The 19,788-nt window shown below is 34.6% G+C and overlaps 1 protein-coding gene across 8 annotated transcripts in view; it reads left to right on the top strand.

The window, feature by feature from the left end:
- The window catches only part of Ppef1 (protein phosphatase with EF-hand domain 1), a 127,066-nt gene that overhangs the window by 50,937 nt on the left and 56,341 nt on the right, over window positions 1–19,788 (top strand). For all 8 annotated transcript variants that reach the window (XM_078035073.1, XM_078035071.1, XM_078035072.1 and 5 more), the window contains 2 exons: window positions 8,964–9,127; window positions 18,927–19,041. In XM_078035073.1, the coding sequence (XP_077891199.1) occupies window positions 8,964–9,127; window positions 18,927–19,041 (279 nt within the window). The remainder of the gene's footprint in view (window positions 1–8,963; window positions 9,128–18,926; window positions 19,042–19,788) is intronic.

The raw sequence follows: 19,788 nt of genomic DNA, 5'->3' as shown, positions 1-19,788 counted from the left end.
TAAAGCATTTACTGATCCATAGATGCTTTTTGAATGGTGAAATAGCCAAACCTGAGAAATGGGGAGTGGGTAGAAGTCACTTTCATTCTTTTAGATAGTTGCATTTTGAAGATAGTGGCTTGTCCTTTGTGTTCTTTGGCAAAAAAATGTTTTGGGCAAGAAATGTAATGAAGAAATGAAACAGGGCTTGTTCTACTAATGATGTAGTATTTCAATCCAGGCTCATTTCATCAGAGCCACTTATGGAGTTTCAGGGCCACAGATGGCTGGGTTCCAGCCCAGAGATATTTACTCAGACTCTGAATTTTTTTATAATCTGCATTAAAAAATTCTACAGATGATTTTAAAATATAACAAAATATTTTTATCAAAGAAGGGAACAGTATTCTTTTTTGGTACTGGGAATTGAACCTGGGGTGCTTTACCACTGAGCCACATCCCCAGCCCTTTTTATTTTTGAGACAGAGCCTCACTAAGTTGCTGAGACTGGCCTCAAACTTGAGATCCTCCTGCTTTAGCCTCAAGTTGCTGGGATTTCGGACATGTACCATCCTGCCCTGCTTATTTTAGTTTTTGTGGTGCTGGGGATTGAACCCAGGGCCTTGTACATGCTATACAAGTACTCTACTACTGAGCTACATCCCCTAACCCCTCCCCAAATCTTTAAATAGTGTCTTTTAATCAGTGGGCATTCTTTTTTTTCTTTTTAGTTGTTGATGGACCTTTATTTTATTTATTTTTATTTGGTGCTGAGGATTGAACCCAGTGCCTCACATGCTAGGCAAGTGCTCTACCACTGTGCCACAATCCCAGCCCTAAGTGGACATTCTTAATTTTAATGTGGTACAATTTTTTTTTCTTTATGGTTAGAGCTTCCTGTATAGTTGAAGAAATATTTCCCTGATATGAAGATATGTATATATATTCATTAGTACAAAAATAAATACAGGATTAACCTATAGAATAAACCGGAAATGAATGACATTTTTACCCAGAGGGTAGGTACAGAGTAGAAAGAATGGGAGAGTGGAGATTGGGTGGAAGGGATGAGGGGGAAGAGTGACACTTCTCTGAGTATACCTTTTTGGATTTCTAACTCTTAGAATCATGATTATGTTTCACATTGCCCCCTAAAAGTAATAATTAAAAATAAGAAGTGGGGGGGAAAGTGTGTGTGTGTGTGTGTGTGTGTGTGTGTGTGTGTGTGTATGATCTCAAAGCAGAATACACACTGTGACAAATTAACTGTATTACAAATGAATAACATAACCACCTAAAGAAGTGGGGAAGAAACATACTAATCTAAGTAATATGGAAAAATAGCATTTTAACTCTAATGTACTTTGATGAGTTTTGATCTTTATTTATTCTGCTTGTGGTTTGCTAAGCTTCTGTGATATATCTAAGTTGGTATTTTTCATCAGATTTGAGAAATTTTCATATATTAATTATTTAAAATATCTTTCAAGTCTAAGTATCTTATTCTTTGTGAATCCTGTTTTTACTTAGAAGGACCTGAAATATTTAAACTATGGATCACTATGCCTATATTTCTGGATGTTTTTATGTTTTATCTTTTAAAAATGTTAATACTTCATAACATTTGGATTTTTAAAAATTTTTAAAGTTTTTTTTGTAGTTGTAGATGGACATCATGCCTTTATTTTATTTATTTTAATATGTGGTGCTAAGGCTCGAACCCAGAGCCTCACACATGCTAGGTAAGCGCTCTGCCAACGAACCACAACCCCAGCCCCTAGATTTTTTATATTAAACTATTGAATGGGAAAATTTTAATATCCAGTGTTTGAAAATAATTAAAAAAACACAGCTGTAGCCAGGTGCAGGGGGGCACACCTGTAATCCTAGCAGCTCAGGAGGCTGAGACAGGAGGATCATGAGTTCAAAGCCAGCCTCAGCAAAAGCAAGGCACTAAGCAACTCAGTGAGACCCTGTCTCTAAATAAAATACTAAAAAGGGCTGGGGATGTGGGTCAGTGATTGAACCCCTTAGTTCAATCTCCAGTGCCAAACAAAACACAACTACAGAGAAAAATTTCCAAGTAGTTAACCAATTTTTCCTGCAACATTTATTTGATAATAGATATTTTCACTACTGATTTGTAATGCCTCCCTCATAATATGTTTTATTTGGTTTTTTTGTTGCTGTAACCGAAAGACAAGAACAATTTAGAAGAGAAAAAGTTTGGGGCTCACAGTTTCAGAGGTCTCACTCCATAGATGGTCAGCTCCATTGCTCTGGGCCAGAGGTGAGGCAGAACATCACAGTGGGAAGATTGTGGTGGAGGAGAGCAGTTCAGGACATGGCACCAGAAAGCATAGAGAGACAGACTACTCAAAAGGGCACATGTAAACGCCAAAGCCAACAGTGACCCTCCTTCTCCAACCACATCCTACCTGCCTACAGTTACCACCCAGTTGATCCCTATTAGGGGGTTAATGCACTGACTAGGTTAAGGCTCTCATAACCCAATCATTTTACCTCTAAATCCTCTTGCATTGTCTCACACATGAAGTTTTGGAGTACACCTCACATCTAAATCAAAACAATATATTCATTTAAAAATATATTATTGGAGGCTGGAGTTGTGGCTCAGTTGCAGAGCACTTGCCTAACATGTGTGAGGCAATGGTTAGATTCTCAGTACCACATAAAAATAAATAAATAAAGGTCCATTGACAACTAAAAAATATTTTTAAAAAATATATTATTGGTCTGGGGTTGTAGCTCAGTGGCAGAGCACTTGCGTAGTGCGTGTGATGCCCTGGGTTCAATCCTCAGTACCACATAAAGGTAAATAAATAAAATATTGTGTCCATTTACAACTAAAAATAAATACAAGAATTTTTAAAAAATAAAAAATGTATTATTGGGTTTATTTTTGATCTCTGTATTCCCTTATATATCTCTCTACTGCAGAGTCCTAGGATCACACTGATTTAATTATTGCAGTGTAACAGAAAAAGAGATTTGCAGATTATTGCCATTGATTGATTTCTAATGCCCTCTTTGGTGAGAGGATTATAGACAACTTCTACCTAGACCTGTATGACTGAAGTGTTGAGATCCCTAAGCCAAGTATTTTTAGGAGCCAGAGGTTATTTAACATTCCCAGATATATAGCCCAGATTAATGGATTGAATTCTGAGGCAGAGTATCTCAAGACATGAGGTGTGTTTCAAAGGTGAGAGAAGACCTTAAAGCAGTATTTGTCCTTGCAATCTCACCACCTCATTTATGAAAATCATTTATACCAGTTTATGTCTCCATCCTATTACTTTTAGAGCTCAAAACCAGTTCATAGAACTTGATGGGAGCAGAGTCTTCACGCAAATATTCCTAGTTGTTTTTTCACATCAGCCTCCTCCTCAAGCAGAAATCTGCCATACCTAGCAGCAGGTTTAAACAGGCTGGGTTTTTTATTTTTCTTTCTGCTTCCCAGATCAGCCAAAGTATTTGGGGTGTGTGTGTGTGTATATGTGTGTATACACATACTCTAAATATATATATATTCTTTTCCAAAACTACCTTCATTTATTTATTTTACATTTTTATTCTATGGAGTGCTAGTGTATTTTATATTTTTTCTTGATATGGTAAATAGGATATTTTCTCTATGATATCTTCCCATTTATTATTGACAGTATTTCATAAAGCTTTTGACTTATGTCTACTTATCTTATTTTGTACTTTTATTGAATAATATTAATGAAATTATTACTGCTTATTTTTATTAAATGTTTGCCATATGCATGAATTTGAGTACCTTAAATACATTATTTAATTTGGTTTTCAATGCAAACCATGAAAATTATTATTGTTATTTACTTTTGATAAATGTAGAATCTGAGACTTAGAAGGTAATCTCCTAATGTTATTCATCTCACCACTGGTAAAGATGTGATTCAAGGGGCTGGGGTTGTGACTCGGTGGTGGAGCACTTGCCTAGTATGTGTAAAGCACTGGGTTTGATTCTCAGCACCATATATAAATAAATGAATAAAATAATGGTCCATTATTGTCTTTTAAATATTTTTAAAAATGTGTTTCAAGCCATTGGGATTAACCTATGTATTATATTAACCTATAACCTATGTATTATACTTAATTTTCCTATCTATTCTGGAAGTTTTTCCATTAGTTTTCTTGAGTGTAGGTATTTAATCACATTGGCTATGTAAAACTATATCTTTCTATCTAATAGTTATTGCTCTTATTTCAGCTTCATGTCTTATTGCACTGGTTGACACTACCAGAGTAATGTTAAAATGAAACAGTGAAAGTGGGATTCTTTTTTTGTTATTGATAATTTAATGGGAGAAACCATTATTATTTAGTCAAATTTTAAAAATTATGTTAAGGAAGTATTCCATCCATTTCTAGTTTTCTGAGTTCTTAAAAAATCATGAGTAGGTGTTGAATTTTATGAAATTCATTTTGGTATCTATTGAATGGACACCAATGATTTTGATCCAGATTCATAATTGGGAAGTGAAATAAACATTTATAGTTAACTATAACTATAAATGTGGTTCAATTGGTACTTTTCTTTTTCCAGCAATACCCAGAGCTTGCTTTCAAAGTAACATGTGGGTGGTAGAGACAGCTAAGAGTTAATTCTAATAATGTGTTGCACAAATTTTTATATATTGTTGCCATTCATTAAATTATTGTTGTTAGTTATGAAAGTTGTAGCCCACAAAGACATTAGAAATGTCAAAGCTTTGGCTGAAATGTTTTCTCTGATATGCAGATGCTAATGCGCAATAAAGGGGGGGTATAGGGAAGAATAGAGTTACTTTGGATTAGACAGAGGGGAGTGAAGGGGGAGAGAAGGGTGTATGGGGTTGGGAAGGATAGTGGAATGAATTGGACATTATTACCCTATGTACATAAATGCCTACATGACCAGTGTGATTCTATATCGTGTACAACCAGAAGAATGAGAAGTTATACTCCATTTATGTATGATATGTCAAAACTCATTCTACGGTCATGTATAACTAATTAGAACAAAAACAGAGAAATGTTAAAGGTTTGGATTATTTTCATATATGGCACACATGAGCAATTGGAAAAGAATTTATATTATTCTTTTATGTTGCTAAAAACCAGCAGAAGGATAATGGTTTGACATCGACTTGATATTGAGTAGTTTTAGTTAAGAATTGACTTTGGAAATGGTCCTTTTTCATATTTTTATTACCAAACGTTTTTAAAAAATATTTTTTAGTTGTAGATGAACACAATACCTTTACTTATTTATCTTTATGTGGCGCTGAGGATCGAACCCAGGGTCTTGCATGTGCTAGGCGAGTGCTCTACCACTGAGCCACAACCCCAGCCCCACCAAAATTTTTAAGGAATGAGGGTCATTAAATCTATGAAAGGTAGGGCTATATTCAGCTTGTTTTTAAATTTAATTAAATTTTGTATTTATACATACACACACACACATACACACATACATACATACATACATACATACTGAGGATTGCACCCAGGGTCACTCTACTGCTGAGCTATATCCCCAGCCCCTCCATTTCAAAATTTTATTTTGAGATAGGTTCTCACTAAGTTGCCCAGGCTGGCCTAAAACTTGTGATTACTCCTATTTCAGCCTCCCATATAGCTAGGGTTATAAGCATGTACCATCACACTCAGCCAAGCTTTTTTGTTTGTTTTAAAGAAGAAGGGTGTTTTCATTTTTTCTTACCTAACAAGACTGATTTCTAATTACTGGATTTGATGGAATTGGTTTGTTATATCAGTTAGTAGATGAGAAAGGGAGAAATGACAGAGCATGGGTGAAGGCGATGATTGGGAAAAAGAAGTAATTTTTGCTTAAACCTCACAGAATTGGTATTAATAAGTTATAAGAATGTCAATAATGCTATGTAGTATAATATATAGTTAAAGTATAATGATTAAGAATATGGGTTTCATCTCTCCACTTACCATCTTGTCCCCATCTTCCTCATGTATAAAATAGAGAAATAGCAATATTTACTTCACAAGGGTAGTTGTGGTTATTACATGAATTTATACATGTAAAGATCTTAAAACAATGCCTGGCACATAATTTATTAAAAAAGCAAGAGCTATCATTGTCATCATTATCATTCTCATCATCTTCAATATAAGATGGAGGGGTTTGGGACACAACCTGGATGCATTCTGAATTTTGGAGGATGAGAATAAATTATCCAAGGAGGAGACAGAATGAAGAAAGAGTTGTCCAACAATAAACATAGAAATATCAAATAATAGAGTGTTGTTTTGGAAGGTTGAAAGAGGAAATCTTTCTCAGTGTGGACAGATATGAAGTCCAGGGTGGAATTTTAGATTTCAGGAGTCTTTAGCTATGTCTAATTTATTTACAGAGTTTGAAGAAAGGATCATACTGAAGGTATAGGCAGCAGAGAAAATTGACTAACACGGTTGCCTCTGAGAATTTGGAAGGAGCAAAGGGTTGGACATGTCCATAGGCATCCCCATATCTACATCCTCAACTTCTTTTTCTCTTATAACATCTGGATTTCTAAGTCAGGCATGTTTCAAAGGCTGTACTTTGTCATGAATACTATAACCATGTCATAAATTCCTTCCTCATCTATAAAACAAAATCCTCTACTCCTGACCATATGTTCCATATTCACTTTATTTTTTAAAGTCTATTACAGAAACCAATATTGATAATTCTGTTAGGTGATGCAGTTAAATTTGGGGTGTTTTTGTGGTGTAGTTGTTTTCCCTGAGAAGTGGGTTGTTTTTGTTTTTTTTTCCCCAAGAGTTTTGTGATATTTCAATGTATTTAGTCAGGAAAAGGAAATTTTCCTTTGGTACAAAATTCATCTCCAAGAATAGCTATCAAATTAAAATGGGTGGTATGATCATTAAGATAGTTAAGTAAACTATTTGAGTGTCACTGCCTACATAATGAATCTGAAATAAAGTATATCAAGATGCTTATATTTCTAGTTTCTAGCATTATTAATTATTAATTGAAACAAATTATTCTTAAATCTCAAAATCCAATGTTTCTAGCATTATTATTACTAATTGAAATAAGTTATCTTAAATTTTAAACCAAATCCAAATGAGAAAAATAACCTCTGCTGGACCACATTGAAGACAGATATTATTACTTCTAACTTCTGCTTTTTATAAAACATCATCAACTCTCACCAAAAAATATTGGGGTTCACAATTTAGAAGATATTTTTTTAAATGACCAATATAACTTTAGATTTGTTTTCAGACTTAGTTTTTAAATGTAATCTTCTCAGCATAACTGGATTGTGAAAAAATATACATCTACTAACATCATACCTTCTAAACACACCACTCTAAATATTCAAAAAGAAAGGAACTGTTTGCAGAGAACTTCTGGTGAATGGCCTTAATTACAAATCAGTGTTAATGAGTTGAAGAGTATGTCATCATCTTCTGGGCCATTTCTCTTTCCCTCTCTCTCTGTTTCGTTATTAGGGATTGAACCCAGGGACACTTAACCAATGAACCAATTCCCAGTCCTTTTATTTTTTATTTTGAGACTGGGTCTTGCTAAATTGCTTAGGGCCTTGCTAAGTTGTTAAGAATGGCTTTGAACTGTTGATCCTCTTGCCTAGCCTCCTGAGCTGCTAGGATTATAGGTGTGTGCCACCATTCCTGGCTTGGGCCAGTCCTCTCTCACTGTAATAATCTTGTGTATTAGCCACAATACCTCAGTGCTATATAGTAAACATTTCTTCTAGCATGTCTACAGATTAGCTGACCACTTCTGATGATCTTGGTAGACTTGATTTAGCAGTATTTTGGGTCTTGGCTGAGGTCACTCATGTGTCTGAAGCTCTGCTGGCTGCTGAATAATCTTGAACACCTTTGGCTAGGATGATGCAGCTCTGTTACACATGGTGTTGGTTTTTTTTAATTCAGCTAGCCTGGGCTTAGAGGTAGTGGTAGTTTTCCAAAAGAGAGACGCATAACAAGTCCTCCTGAGACCTGGACATGAAGTTAGTAGGTATTACTTCCCCCATATTCTTCAGGCCAATGCAAGTCATGAAGCTGGACTAGTTTGAAGGGATGGAAAAATATGCTTAATGGGAGAAATGACTAAATCACATTTTAAAAGGCATGGGTAGAAGCTAGGATAGAGAATTGAGGCCACTTTTGTGATCAGTCTGTCACATCCCCTTTCATCTTTCTCTGCCTGAATTGTCTGGATGTCTGTTCTTGAGCTGACTGTTTTGTGGGTAATCTTGCAAGAAATGACTGTGGGTCTCAGTACTTACTAAAATGGGGAATGTAGGCAATCTATTACTATACAGAAATGTCTCTCAAAGAGGGCTTTGGACATTTCTGCTTATGGTTTGTCATTTAATTTTATTGCTTTGTTATCAAGAAAAAAAGAAAATCATGTAAGAAAATTTTTATGTGAAGGGAGAAGCAAATTAATTACAACTAAGTAAAATCCTCTTAAGTGTTTAATGAGAAAAATTGAATGTTGTAGTTTAATTTTTTGTAGCTCCTGAATAGCAGCAGATGTTTGAATAAAATACAATGAATTGTTGTGTTTTTAGCCCTGTTTGTAAAAACCTGAGATGAAAGAAGTGGGCAAAAAGTTTAGAGCTAGAGTTTCAGAGAATCAAAATTCCTTGACTGACCAGTTTTTATGATGCTTCTCTTCCTTTGCATTGATTATAGACTCAGTACTTTGTCAAAACATTATCCCAGGAAGGGATAATGGTTATCTATGTGAATGTACCTATTGGTCTCAGAATCAGTCATTCCTCATGGTTATTTGTGGGATATCTTGATATTCATAATATTTAACACCAGTGCCTTACATGGGCTAGGTATTCAAGAAGATTTTTATTACATGTAAGTATTGAAATGTTGATTTCCACTGTTCACCCACCTTTCTGTCTTTAATTTTCCAGAACTTGTAAGTCGGCTTTTTGAAAGCACCTTCCAGGATATCAAGGATAGACAGGAGTATGTAGGGTTGATAGATGTACCAGACTCTTATGAAGGCCCTCGCCTGGAATTTCCTCTCACTTTTACTGACATCAATCACCTCCTTGAGGCCTTTAAGCAACAACAGGCAAGTGGAAGCAGATTCTGCCTTGGTTTTTGTACAAAGCAGGTGCTCAGTGACCATCTATTGAATGAATGAATTTCATACTGCATCAGAAATGTATTTCCTTGGGAAAATGTTTCATCTTATGTCAGAGTTACCTTCTACTTTGTTTAACCTACTAAATAGAAGTCTCCTCAGATGCATAGCAACCTCCTCTTGATCTGGATGTTTATAACATTTCCTTTTCCATTTTTGTGACATAATTCACATACCATAAAATTCACAGATTTAAAGTGTACAATTCAGTGATTTTTAGTACATTAACAAGGTTGTATAATCATTACCAATATCTAATTGAATAAAGTTTTCATTACCCCAAAAGAAAGGCCACGTTGATTTGCCATTTCCTCCTCCTTCATCCAGGCAACCACTATTCTACTTTCTGTCTCTATGAATTTGCCTATTCTGGATATTTCATATAAGTGAAATTACATAATATATGGCTTTTTGTGTTTGGCTTTTTTCACTTAACAGTAATGATACAGAAATTTCTAAGGTTCATTCATGTCACAGCATGTATCATTACTTCATTTATTTTAATGGCTGAATAATATTGCATTGTATATCAGTTTGTTTACTGTGTTATCTGTGATGAACATTGGATTGTTTTTATCTTTTGGTTATTATGAACAATGCTACTATGAACATTTATGTACAAATTTTTGTATGAACACATCTTCACTTCTCTTGGGTATATACCTAGAAGTAGAATTGTGGGATCATACGGTAACTCTTTGAGTAACCGCTAAACTGTTTTCTACAGTGGCCAAACAATTTTACATTCCCACCAGCAATGTATGAGTGTTCCAATTCTCCATGGTTTTGACAACACTTATTATTTTCATTTTTATTGTAGCTATCCTAATTGTGTGAAATGGCATCTCACTGAAGTTTTTAAAAAAATATTTTTAGCTACAGATGGATAAAATATCTTTATTTCATTTGTTTTATGTGGTGCTGAGAATCAAACCCCATGCCTCACACATGCTAGTCAAGTGCTCTACCACTGAGCCACAACCCCAGCCCTTATTGTAGTTTTGATTTACGTTTCCTAATAGTGTTTAGCATTTTTCATGTATTTATTGGCTGTTTGTGTACCTCCTTTGGAGAAATGCTTATGTATATCTTTCACCCATTTTAAAACCAGGTTGTCTTTTTTTTTTTTTTATTGAGTTAATAAGAGTTCTGTCTGGATTTAAGTTCCTTATCAGATATATGATTTACAAATTTTTTTCTTTTTCCGTAGATTGTCTTTTCACTTTCTTGATAATGGACTTTTTTTTTTTTTTTTTTTTTGGTACCAGGGATTGAACCCAGAGGCACTTAACCACTGAGCCACATCCCAGCCCTTTTTTTCTTTTTTCTTTTGTACTTAGAGACAGGTTCTCACTGATTTGATTAGTGCCTCGCTTTTGCTGAGGTTGGCTTTGAACTCCCCTAGCCCTTTTATATTTTATTTAGAGACAGGATCTTGCTGAGTTGTTCAGTGCCTTGCTAAATTTCTGGGGCTGGCTTTTAACTCGGCCATTCTCCTCTTTCAGCCTCCCCAGCCACTGGGATTACAGGCATGTGCCACTGTGCCCAGATGATAATGGACTTTGATGCACAAGAATTTTTATTTTAACAAAGTCCAGTTAATTAACTTTTCTCCTTTTGGTTGCTTATGCTTTTTTTGGTGTCGTCTGAGAATCCATTGACAAATCCATGATCATGAAAATTTATTCCTGTATTTTCTTCTAAGAGTTTTATAGTTTTAGCTCTTATATTTAGGTCTATGAACCATTTTGTGTTAATTCCTATATAGCATGAGATAGGGGTCAAATTTCTTCATTCTTTGCATATGGTTATGCAGTTGTCCCAGCATCATTTGTTGAAGAGACTGTTCTTTTCCCATTGAGTGGTCTTGGCACTCTTGTTCAAAATCCATAAGCCATAGATATATACATTTGTTTGTGGACTATCAATTCTATTTCATTGGTCTATGCATTTATCTTTTTTATTTATTTGTTTTTGTTTTTGTGTGTTGGTGGGAATCCAGCCTAAGTCTTCCTACATGCTAGGCAAGTACTTTACCACTGAGGTATATCCCCAGCCCCTGTATGTCTGTCTTTATTCCAGTAGCATACAGTATTAGTTACTGTAGCTTTGTAGTAAGTTCACTTTTTTCCCCCTAGCACACTGTATTAGTTACTGTAGCTTTGTAGTAAGTTTTCTTTTTTTTTTTTTCCCTCCTCTTCTTCTTCTTTTTTTTCTTTTCCCTGTGGAGATACTGGGGATTGAACCCAGGAGCATTCTGCCTCTGTAGCTACATCCCAGCCCTTTTTAAAATTATTCTGAGACAGGGCCTGGCTAAGTTGCCCAGGCAGATCTTGAACTTGCTATTCTTCTGTCTCCGTCTCCCAAGTCACTGGGATTATAGGCATGTGCCACCATTTCCAGCAAGTTTTTTTTTTGTTTGTTTGCAGGACTAGGAATTGAACCCAGGGCCTTATGTGTGCTAGGCAAGCACTCTACCACTAAGCTACATTCCCTGACTATGTTGTAACCTTTGAAATAGGGAAATGTGAGTTCTTCAGCTTTGTTCTTTCTTTTCAATTTTGTTTTGATGGTTTAGGGTTCCTTGCAATGAATTTGAGGATTGAAAATTTTATTTCTGCAAAAAAGCCATTGAAATTTTGATAGGTATTGCATTAAATTCATAGGCAATACTTTGTTTGGGTAGTATTGCCATTTGACAATATTAAGTCTTCCAATTCATGAAAACAGGGTGTTTTCCCACTTATTTATGTCTCCCTTAATTTCTTTCAGCAATGTTTTTTAGTTTTCAGTGGACAAGTCTTTCACAACCTTGGTTAAATTTATTCTTAGGTATTTGGTTGACACTGTAGAAGAAATTGCTTTCTTGATTTTTTTTGCATTGTTTATGGCTTACAGCTTCAATGAATTGATTTATCAGGTCAGATCTTTGGTTTGTGCAGATTCTTTGGGATATTTTCTATATAGGATCATGTCTTTTGTGGAGTTTTATTTTTCCTCCTTTCTGATCTGGATGCTTTTTATTTTGTGTATAATTTCTCTGTCTAGAGCTTGTAGTACAATATTGAGTAGCAGTGATGAAAGTGGGAATGTTTGTCTTGTTCCTGTCTTAAAGGGAAATCTTTCCGTCTTTCACCATGGTGTTTGATGTTGTGGGTTTTTCATAAATGCCCTTTGTCATGCTGAAGAAGTTTCCTTCTAATTTTAGTTTCCTAAGTAATTTTATCATAAAAGGATTTTGAGTTTTCTTTAATTTTTTTGTATGTGTGTCAGTTGAGATAATTGTATGTGTATGTGTGTGTGTGTTTTCCTTCATTTTCTAAATGTGGTATAATACACTGATTAATTTTCTTATTTTCAACCACCCTTATATTCCTGAGGTAAATCTCACTTGGTCATGGTTAATAATCTCTTTAAAATGCAGTTGAATTTGGTTTACTGGCATTTTATTGAAAATTTTTATATCTACATTTTTAAGAGATAGTTGATCTGTAATTTTCTTTTAGTGTCTGTGTTTGGCTTTGATATCAGGGTAATAATGATTTCATAGAATGAGTTAGGTATTTTTCCCTCTTATTTGGTTTCTTTTTTTGGGGGAGGAATTTGAGAAGGATTGGTGTTATTTTTTTTATTATAATTTTTCATTGGTGCATTATAGTTACACATTATAGTGGTTGTTATATATTTGTACATGCACACAATATAACTTGGTTAATTTTATTCTCCAGTATTTAATTCTTCTTTAACTGTTTAGTAGAGTTAATTAGTGTAGCCACATGGACTTCAGCTTTTCTTTACTAGGAGGTTTTTGATTACTGATCCAATCTCTTGTTGTAGGTCTGTGCAGATTTCCTATTTCTTCTTGAGTCTACTCTGGTAATTTGTGTATTTTTAGGAATTTGTCCATTTCATATAACTTATCTAATTTGTTAGTGTACAGTTGTTCATAGTATTCTGTTACAATCTTTTTATTTATTTATTTATTTATTTTTGTACCAAGAATTGAACCTGGGGCTCTTAACCACTGAGCCAAATCCCCAGCCCTTTTTTATATTTTATTTTGAAACAGGGTCTTGCTGAGTTGCTTAGGGCCTCACTAAGTTGCTGCGGCTGGCTTTGAACTTTCAATCTTCCTGCCTCAGCCTCCTGAACTGCTGGGATCACAGGTGTGTGCCACCAAGCCCGGCTCTTTTGTAATTTCTGCCGCAGTCTGGCTGCTCACAAAATCACGAGCCACTCAAGCAGGAACAAACTTTATTTTTTGAAACTGCCGCCAATGCCCCATACGAGCACCACGCCGGGAAGATTGCCGATCCACTCACACGGCCTTCTCCTGGAACCCCAGAGGAAGTTCCTCCCCCGGAATTCCCTCCTACTTCACTTCCCCAGCCAATGGGAACTCTCCCGGAGTCCCTTAGCAGGCCAAGGTGAACAGCAGGAGTCCAATATCCATATGAATGCAAATCTTAACATAATCATATCATCTCAATGGCTAGCTGGCGTCACCTTTCAACCAAAAATGCCATGCATCATATTACTTGGCTGTGGCTCTTAGCAATTTCTTTGCTAAGATGGTAATAGCCTTATATTTGTTTCTGATTTTGGTTGTTTGCATTTTCTCTCTTTCTGCCCCACCCCTTTTTTTCAGTCTAGTTAAAGGTTTGTTAATTTTGTTGATATGAAGAACCAACTTTTGTTGATTCTCTGTTGTTTTTCTGCTCTGTTTCATTTATCCCTACTGTAATTCTTATTTTCTTCCTTCTACTAACTTTGGGTTTAGTTTGCTTTTATTTTTCTAGTGAACTAAAAGTACTTTTGGATTTGAAAAAATTTTTGGATTTGAAATAATAATTTTCTCTCCCTCCAGTGTTTTATTTTTTAAATTTGTTTTAATTAGTTACATATGACAGTACAATGATCTTGACATATCATACATTTGAATCAGATGAGATATAATTTTTCATTTTTCTGAGTGTACAGGTTGCAGAATCTTATTGGTCATGTAGTCTCATATATACACACAGCAATAATAATGACTATTTTATTCTGTCCTTGAAATAATTTTTTTAATGCAGACATTTACAGTCATAAATTTCTCTCTGAGCACTGCTTTTGCCATATTGCATATGTTTTGGTGTGTTGTGTTTTCATTTTCATTCATCTCAAAGTATTTTCTAATTTCTCTTGTGGGTTTTTTTTCCTTTCCATTGGTATTTAAGAGTAATGTACTTTCTAGTTTTGCTTCTGTTATTGATTTCTAGTTGCATTCCATTGTGGTCAAAGAAGATACTTTGCACCATTTCAGTCTTTTAAAATTAAATTTATTGAGGCTTATATTGTGACTTAACATCTGGTCTATCCTGGAATATTTTCCTTGTGTACTTGAGAAAAATGAGTCTGCTGTTTTGGGGTAAGTATTTTATACATGTCTATTAGGTCTAGTTGTGTGTGTGGTTTCTGTAATATCCGTTCAGTTCCTTACAAAATGAAGGAAGAAAGAAAAGAAATTTCTCTCAGTCTTTGCAGATTGACTCTGTTAGGACCCTTGCTTCACTGCTTAGTCAGGCCATTTACAAATCTGTCTTGGAAAGTATCATGCTTATGCTTAGACATTGTCAAGTTTCCTTTTTCTTTATTTAGTGTGTGTTTGACTGCTGTAAACCTCGAAGATATTTCAGAGCTCTGACAAAAATTGATTCTGACAGTTTTTTTTTTGTTTGTTTGTTTGATTTTTCAGTAGTTCTGTGGAGGGATTGGATCTTGGAGCTCACTACATCATTGTCTCTGATAATCACCCCTAAACCCTTTTTCTCAATATAGGACATAAAAGGGATACTCTCAGAGTAAGAGTGAACTGGAAATAGGCTGGCTCTGCAGGGATTGAAGCATAGCTTTGAATCATCTAATTTATGAAATTGAATTGAGATCATCCTACGTAGCTAGTGGTCCTAGTCACTTGCCAACAACAAATTTAAATCCTCTCTGGAAAAAAATAGGCCTGAAATTATTTCTACAGTTTTTCATATACAGTGTCCATGATGCATGAAAGCAAATAGATAAATAACAGATAATGGAAACAAACCCATATTCAGATAATGACATTATTAGACTAAGAGTTTAAAATAAATATGCTTAATATGTTCAAGGAGATTAAAAGATATAACATCAATCCAAGGAGCTATAATGGAAAATTTTATAATTTTGACTTTATAAATATGAAAATTATATTATTAAGGAAAGACTCAAAGAATAAAAGGTTCAACACAGTATACAGTATATTCCCATTGTAAGAAAAAAAAATCAAGGACTATGTTTTTTATCTTTAAAAATTGCAATAAAATTCATATAACATAAAATCAACCATTCAAACTATTTTAAAGTACATGATTCAGTGGTTTTTAGTATTTAAAATGTTATTCAACCAACACTATTCCAGAACTGTTTTTTTTTTTTTGTGTGTGTGTGTGTGTGTGTGTGTGTGTGTGGTGCTGGGGATCAAACTCAGGGACTGTGCATGATGCCAGGCAACTGCTCTTATTTCCAGAATATTTTTGTCATCCCCCAATAAAACCCTGTATCCATGAACATTCACTTTCCTTTCTGCTTTCCCCAGCTCCTGGGGAATTAGTATACCACTAATTTGCTTTTTGTCTCTATAGATTTCTCAGATCTGAATGTTTCATTTAATGAAATTATACAATACATGTGGCCTTTGATGTCTGGCTTCTTTCACTTGGCATAATGTTTTCAGAGTTCATTCATTTTGTTGCATGTTCTAGTACTTCATTCCTATTTTTAGCTGAATAATATTACTTTATATGGATATACCACATTTTATTTAAAGGATTATATATTTATACCTACATTTGAATATTCATGTGTAGTTATATTAATTCTGTATACTTGCAAACAAGTAGAATATTTTTGGGAAAGATACTAAAAACATTCTCAATAGTGACTGCTTCTGGGGACAGGGATGGGGGATTGAGGTCTGGGAAAAAGGGAAAGTCACTTTTCATTGTTCTATCCCTTTTTTTGGATGGAGGGGGTGCTATGGGGGATTGAACTCAGGGGCACTCGACCACTGAGCCACATTCCCAGCCCTGTTTTGGGATTTTTATTGAGAGACGGGGTCTCACTGAGTTACTTAGTGCCTCGTCATTGCTGAGGCTGGCTTTGAACTTGCAATCCTTCTGTCTTGGCCTCCAGAGCCGCTGGGATTACAGGCATGTGCCGCCTCTCCTGGCTTGTTCTATCCCTTTTTAATGTCACATTTTTATTTCAACTAAAAAAAAAAAAAAATCTTATCCATTTAAAACTACTTTTTGAAAAAGAAATATCCTTTAATAGTAGCATTTTATGTAAGAAATAAATAAAAAAAGAAAGGAAAAAAGTAGCATTTTCCCTCCTTTGATGCCTTTAAAAGAATGTGAATATTTTATTTAAAAGATGATTTAATCCAAATATATTTACAAATATAAAAATGTCTGATTTACCTGTTTTGAATATTTAATATTGTAGTTGTAAACATAAGATTATAATGCTGCTGAAAGATGGCCTTACAAGCAAGTAATAAAATTAATAAAGTGATTTTACTCAACCTAAAGAGAATCCAGAAAAACTATTTTAATACTGAGAATTTTCTATTGTTACAAGATATTCTCAGTGAATATTAATTTAACTTAAAAAAAATCATCCTCTTCAGACAGTAATTACTCTGATTAATACTACAAATGGACTAGAAAAGCTACAATGACAAGGTTACTCAGAAGCAGCATTAAAAATCACTAGATTAAATGTGTGAACTTAAAATAAGCCATTAAAAAATATTTTGCCTGTTCCTTTAAAATATGACTGAAGGAAAATTCACCATCAAGTTTTGATTCAAGTTGTAGATTGAATGGAGTTAGAATGCTTTTGTGGGGAAAAGACTTTGCAGTCCATTAAGTCTTAGAAGAGCAGGAAATTCCTCACTCATCAAGATCCAAGGAACTTTCTATTTCCTCCTAATTCTCACATTGCTACAAATCCTGCTTCTTGTTTCTTTTAAAACAATAATAATGAAAATTCTCAAAATTTACATAAAATATTTTTGAATCTTGGATAAAAAGTAATTTTATTTTAAAAATTATGAAAATGGAAATTTCAGGACACCATGAGACTGTGTTAGTCCAAAGGGTTCTATTTTCCCTTATACCCAGAGCAGTATCTGAAAGATATTCAGCAACGACCCCTTTCTCAGCTGGCAATAATATAAACCAGTTCTGTCTAATAGAAATAAAATGTGAGCCATATATTTGAAATTTTCTAGTATTCACATTTAAAATGTACAAGAAGGTGAAATCAATTTTAATAATAATTTATTTAACTCAATATATAAAGTATTATTTCAATATGTGATTATATTAAAAATTACATTTACTTTTTTTCATATTAAATCCTTGAAACCTAGTATGAAATTTGCTCTTAGAGCATATCTCAAGTCAGAAGAACCCCATTTTATGTTTCCAATAGCCCCATGTAGCTAGTGCCTGCCATATTGAACAGCCAGCATAGTTTAAATACTCCTAAACTTTAAAGTTGTGTTAACATCTGTTAAATTTTTGTGGTGGTCACATCTCTGTTATTTTGGAGTAAATATTTGGAATATTTTATAATTTAAAAAGGCAGAGGAAGACACATTGGATTAAAAAGAAGTCAAGGGGAAAAATCAGTAAATCTGCAAAACACTTATGCCATCAACACTATAACACTAGAACAGTGAGATTAATAATTATAAATAGGAGATAATCCAAGTGTTTTTTAAAATTTTTTTTTTTAGTTGTAGTTGGACACAATGCCTTTATTTATTTTTATGTGGTGAAGAGGATCGAACTAGCCTTGCACATGCTAGATGAGCGTTCTACCGCTGAGCCACAATCCCAGCTCCAATCCAAGTGTTTTATTTGGGTTTCAAATATATTTTATTGTTAGACTTTTATATAAATATGCTTTCTGTTTTAAGCATTCTCAAGGCTATACACCAAATATTTGAGCCACATCTGGGAGGCTTGACTCAGGAGTTCCTTGGAGCCTGTCTGGCTGCCTTGTGAGATCTCCAAGCCCAGCAACATCTACTTTTCATTGCAGGTGGCAGGACATCCTCACAAATGCAAAGCAACACTTCTTCAACAGATTCTGCTTTTTTAAAAAATGTAATTTAATTTTTTAAATTATATTTGGACAAAGTACCTTTATTTTATTTATTTTTATGTGGTGCTAAGGATCCAACCCAGGGCCTCGCACATGCTAGGCGAGTGCTCTACCGCTGAGCCACAACCCCAGCCCCAGATTCTGCTTTTCTTTCCCTTTCTCATTCTCTGTTTCCTTTTTTCTCCTTCTCTTTTACTATTATTTTGTCTGAACATTTCCCTAGGGCAAGTGAGCCCCCTTGCTTCTCCTTACTTCTCTTGGGTTCTAAGGACCAAGAATAATTAGAAATGTTCTGAAAATGAATTGTGTCAATGAAGAATATGAGAATATAAATGTCTTCAGAACCATTCATTCATTCAGTTACACATATCTACTAAGGACTTTTTATTTGCTAGATACTATGCTAGAATAATCTATTTAAGAAAAATTTAGAGGTTATCCTGAAGTATAGCAACCTAAAATGTGCTCCTGTGCTTCACTTTTATAGTTTTCTTCTTAGTTTCTTATATCTATTTCCGTTACTTCCCCCCTGCAGATACTTCATGCTCATTATGTCTTAGAGGTGTTATTTGAAACCAGGAAACTCCTGAAGCATATGCCGAATTTCACTCATGTAAAAACTTCTCCCTCCAAAGAGATAACAGTCTGTGGTAAGTTTCAGAGCAAAATTGTTAAGTTAATATTTAAGTGCCTCATGGTCCTACATCATTTGCCCAACTAGAAAACTGTGTAAATTGGACTGTGTTGAGAGAAGAATGTTAATATAGAATTATCTATCATGATAATACTGTTCCCTATCTTGTCTTTGTTGTGCATACCAGCTGGCAGGAATTAATTATGTAAGAAATTAAAGAACTCATAGCTTTTTATAAAGGCAGACAACATTTTAATATGGAAAACCACCCATGGGTAGAATAAGCATTCTTTGCCCTCTGACTAACTCTCATTATCTTTGTTCCATGTTGCTTTTTCTAGGTAGGCCTCTGCATGCCACTTACGCTGGGAAGAGAAAAACCCAAGGCAGGATGGAGATTAAATTCTTTTCTGCCCTTGGCTGCTGTTTTAGATTTTTTCCAACTAGTCTCTGCAGCTTTTAGAAGAGTGGGAATGTCCCAGAAATCTGTTTCTTGTTCTTCTAAATAACAAGATTTGAGATTTTGTTATCATATAGGCCAGCCTGCCAGGATATTGCTTCAAGAAACAGTACACATTGAAATTCATCACAGTTGGTGCCCAGCATGCTTGCAACTGTCTGGGAGTGGAGTGCGTGGAAGGAACAGCAATTCCCTTAACTTCTAATTAAGCCTTTAGGTTACAAAGTAGTGATTGTTATTTTCCAAATCAATTTTTAGCCTGTGTTTCTCTTACTCTGGCAGGTAGAAGTGGATTTGACAATC

Source organism: Ictidomys tridecemlineatus, chromosome X, assembly GCF_052094955.1.
Source record: "Ictidomys tridecemlineatus isolate mIctTri1 chromosome X, mIctTri1.hap1, whole genome shotgun sequence".
Classification (NCBI taxonomy): domain Eukaryota; kingdom Metazoa; phylum Chordata; class Mammalia; order Rodentia; family Sciuridae; genus Ictidomys; species Ictidomys tridecemlineatus.
This window is presented reverse-complemented; position numbering and strand designations above follow the sequence as displayed.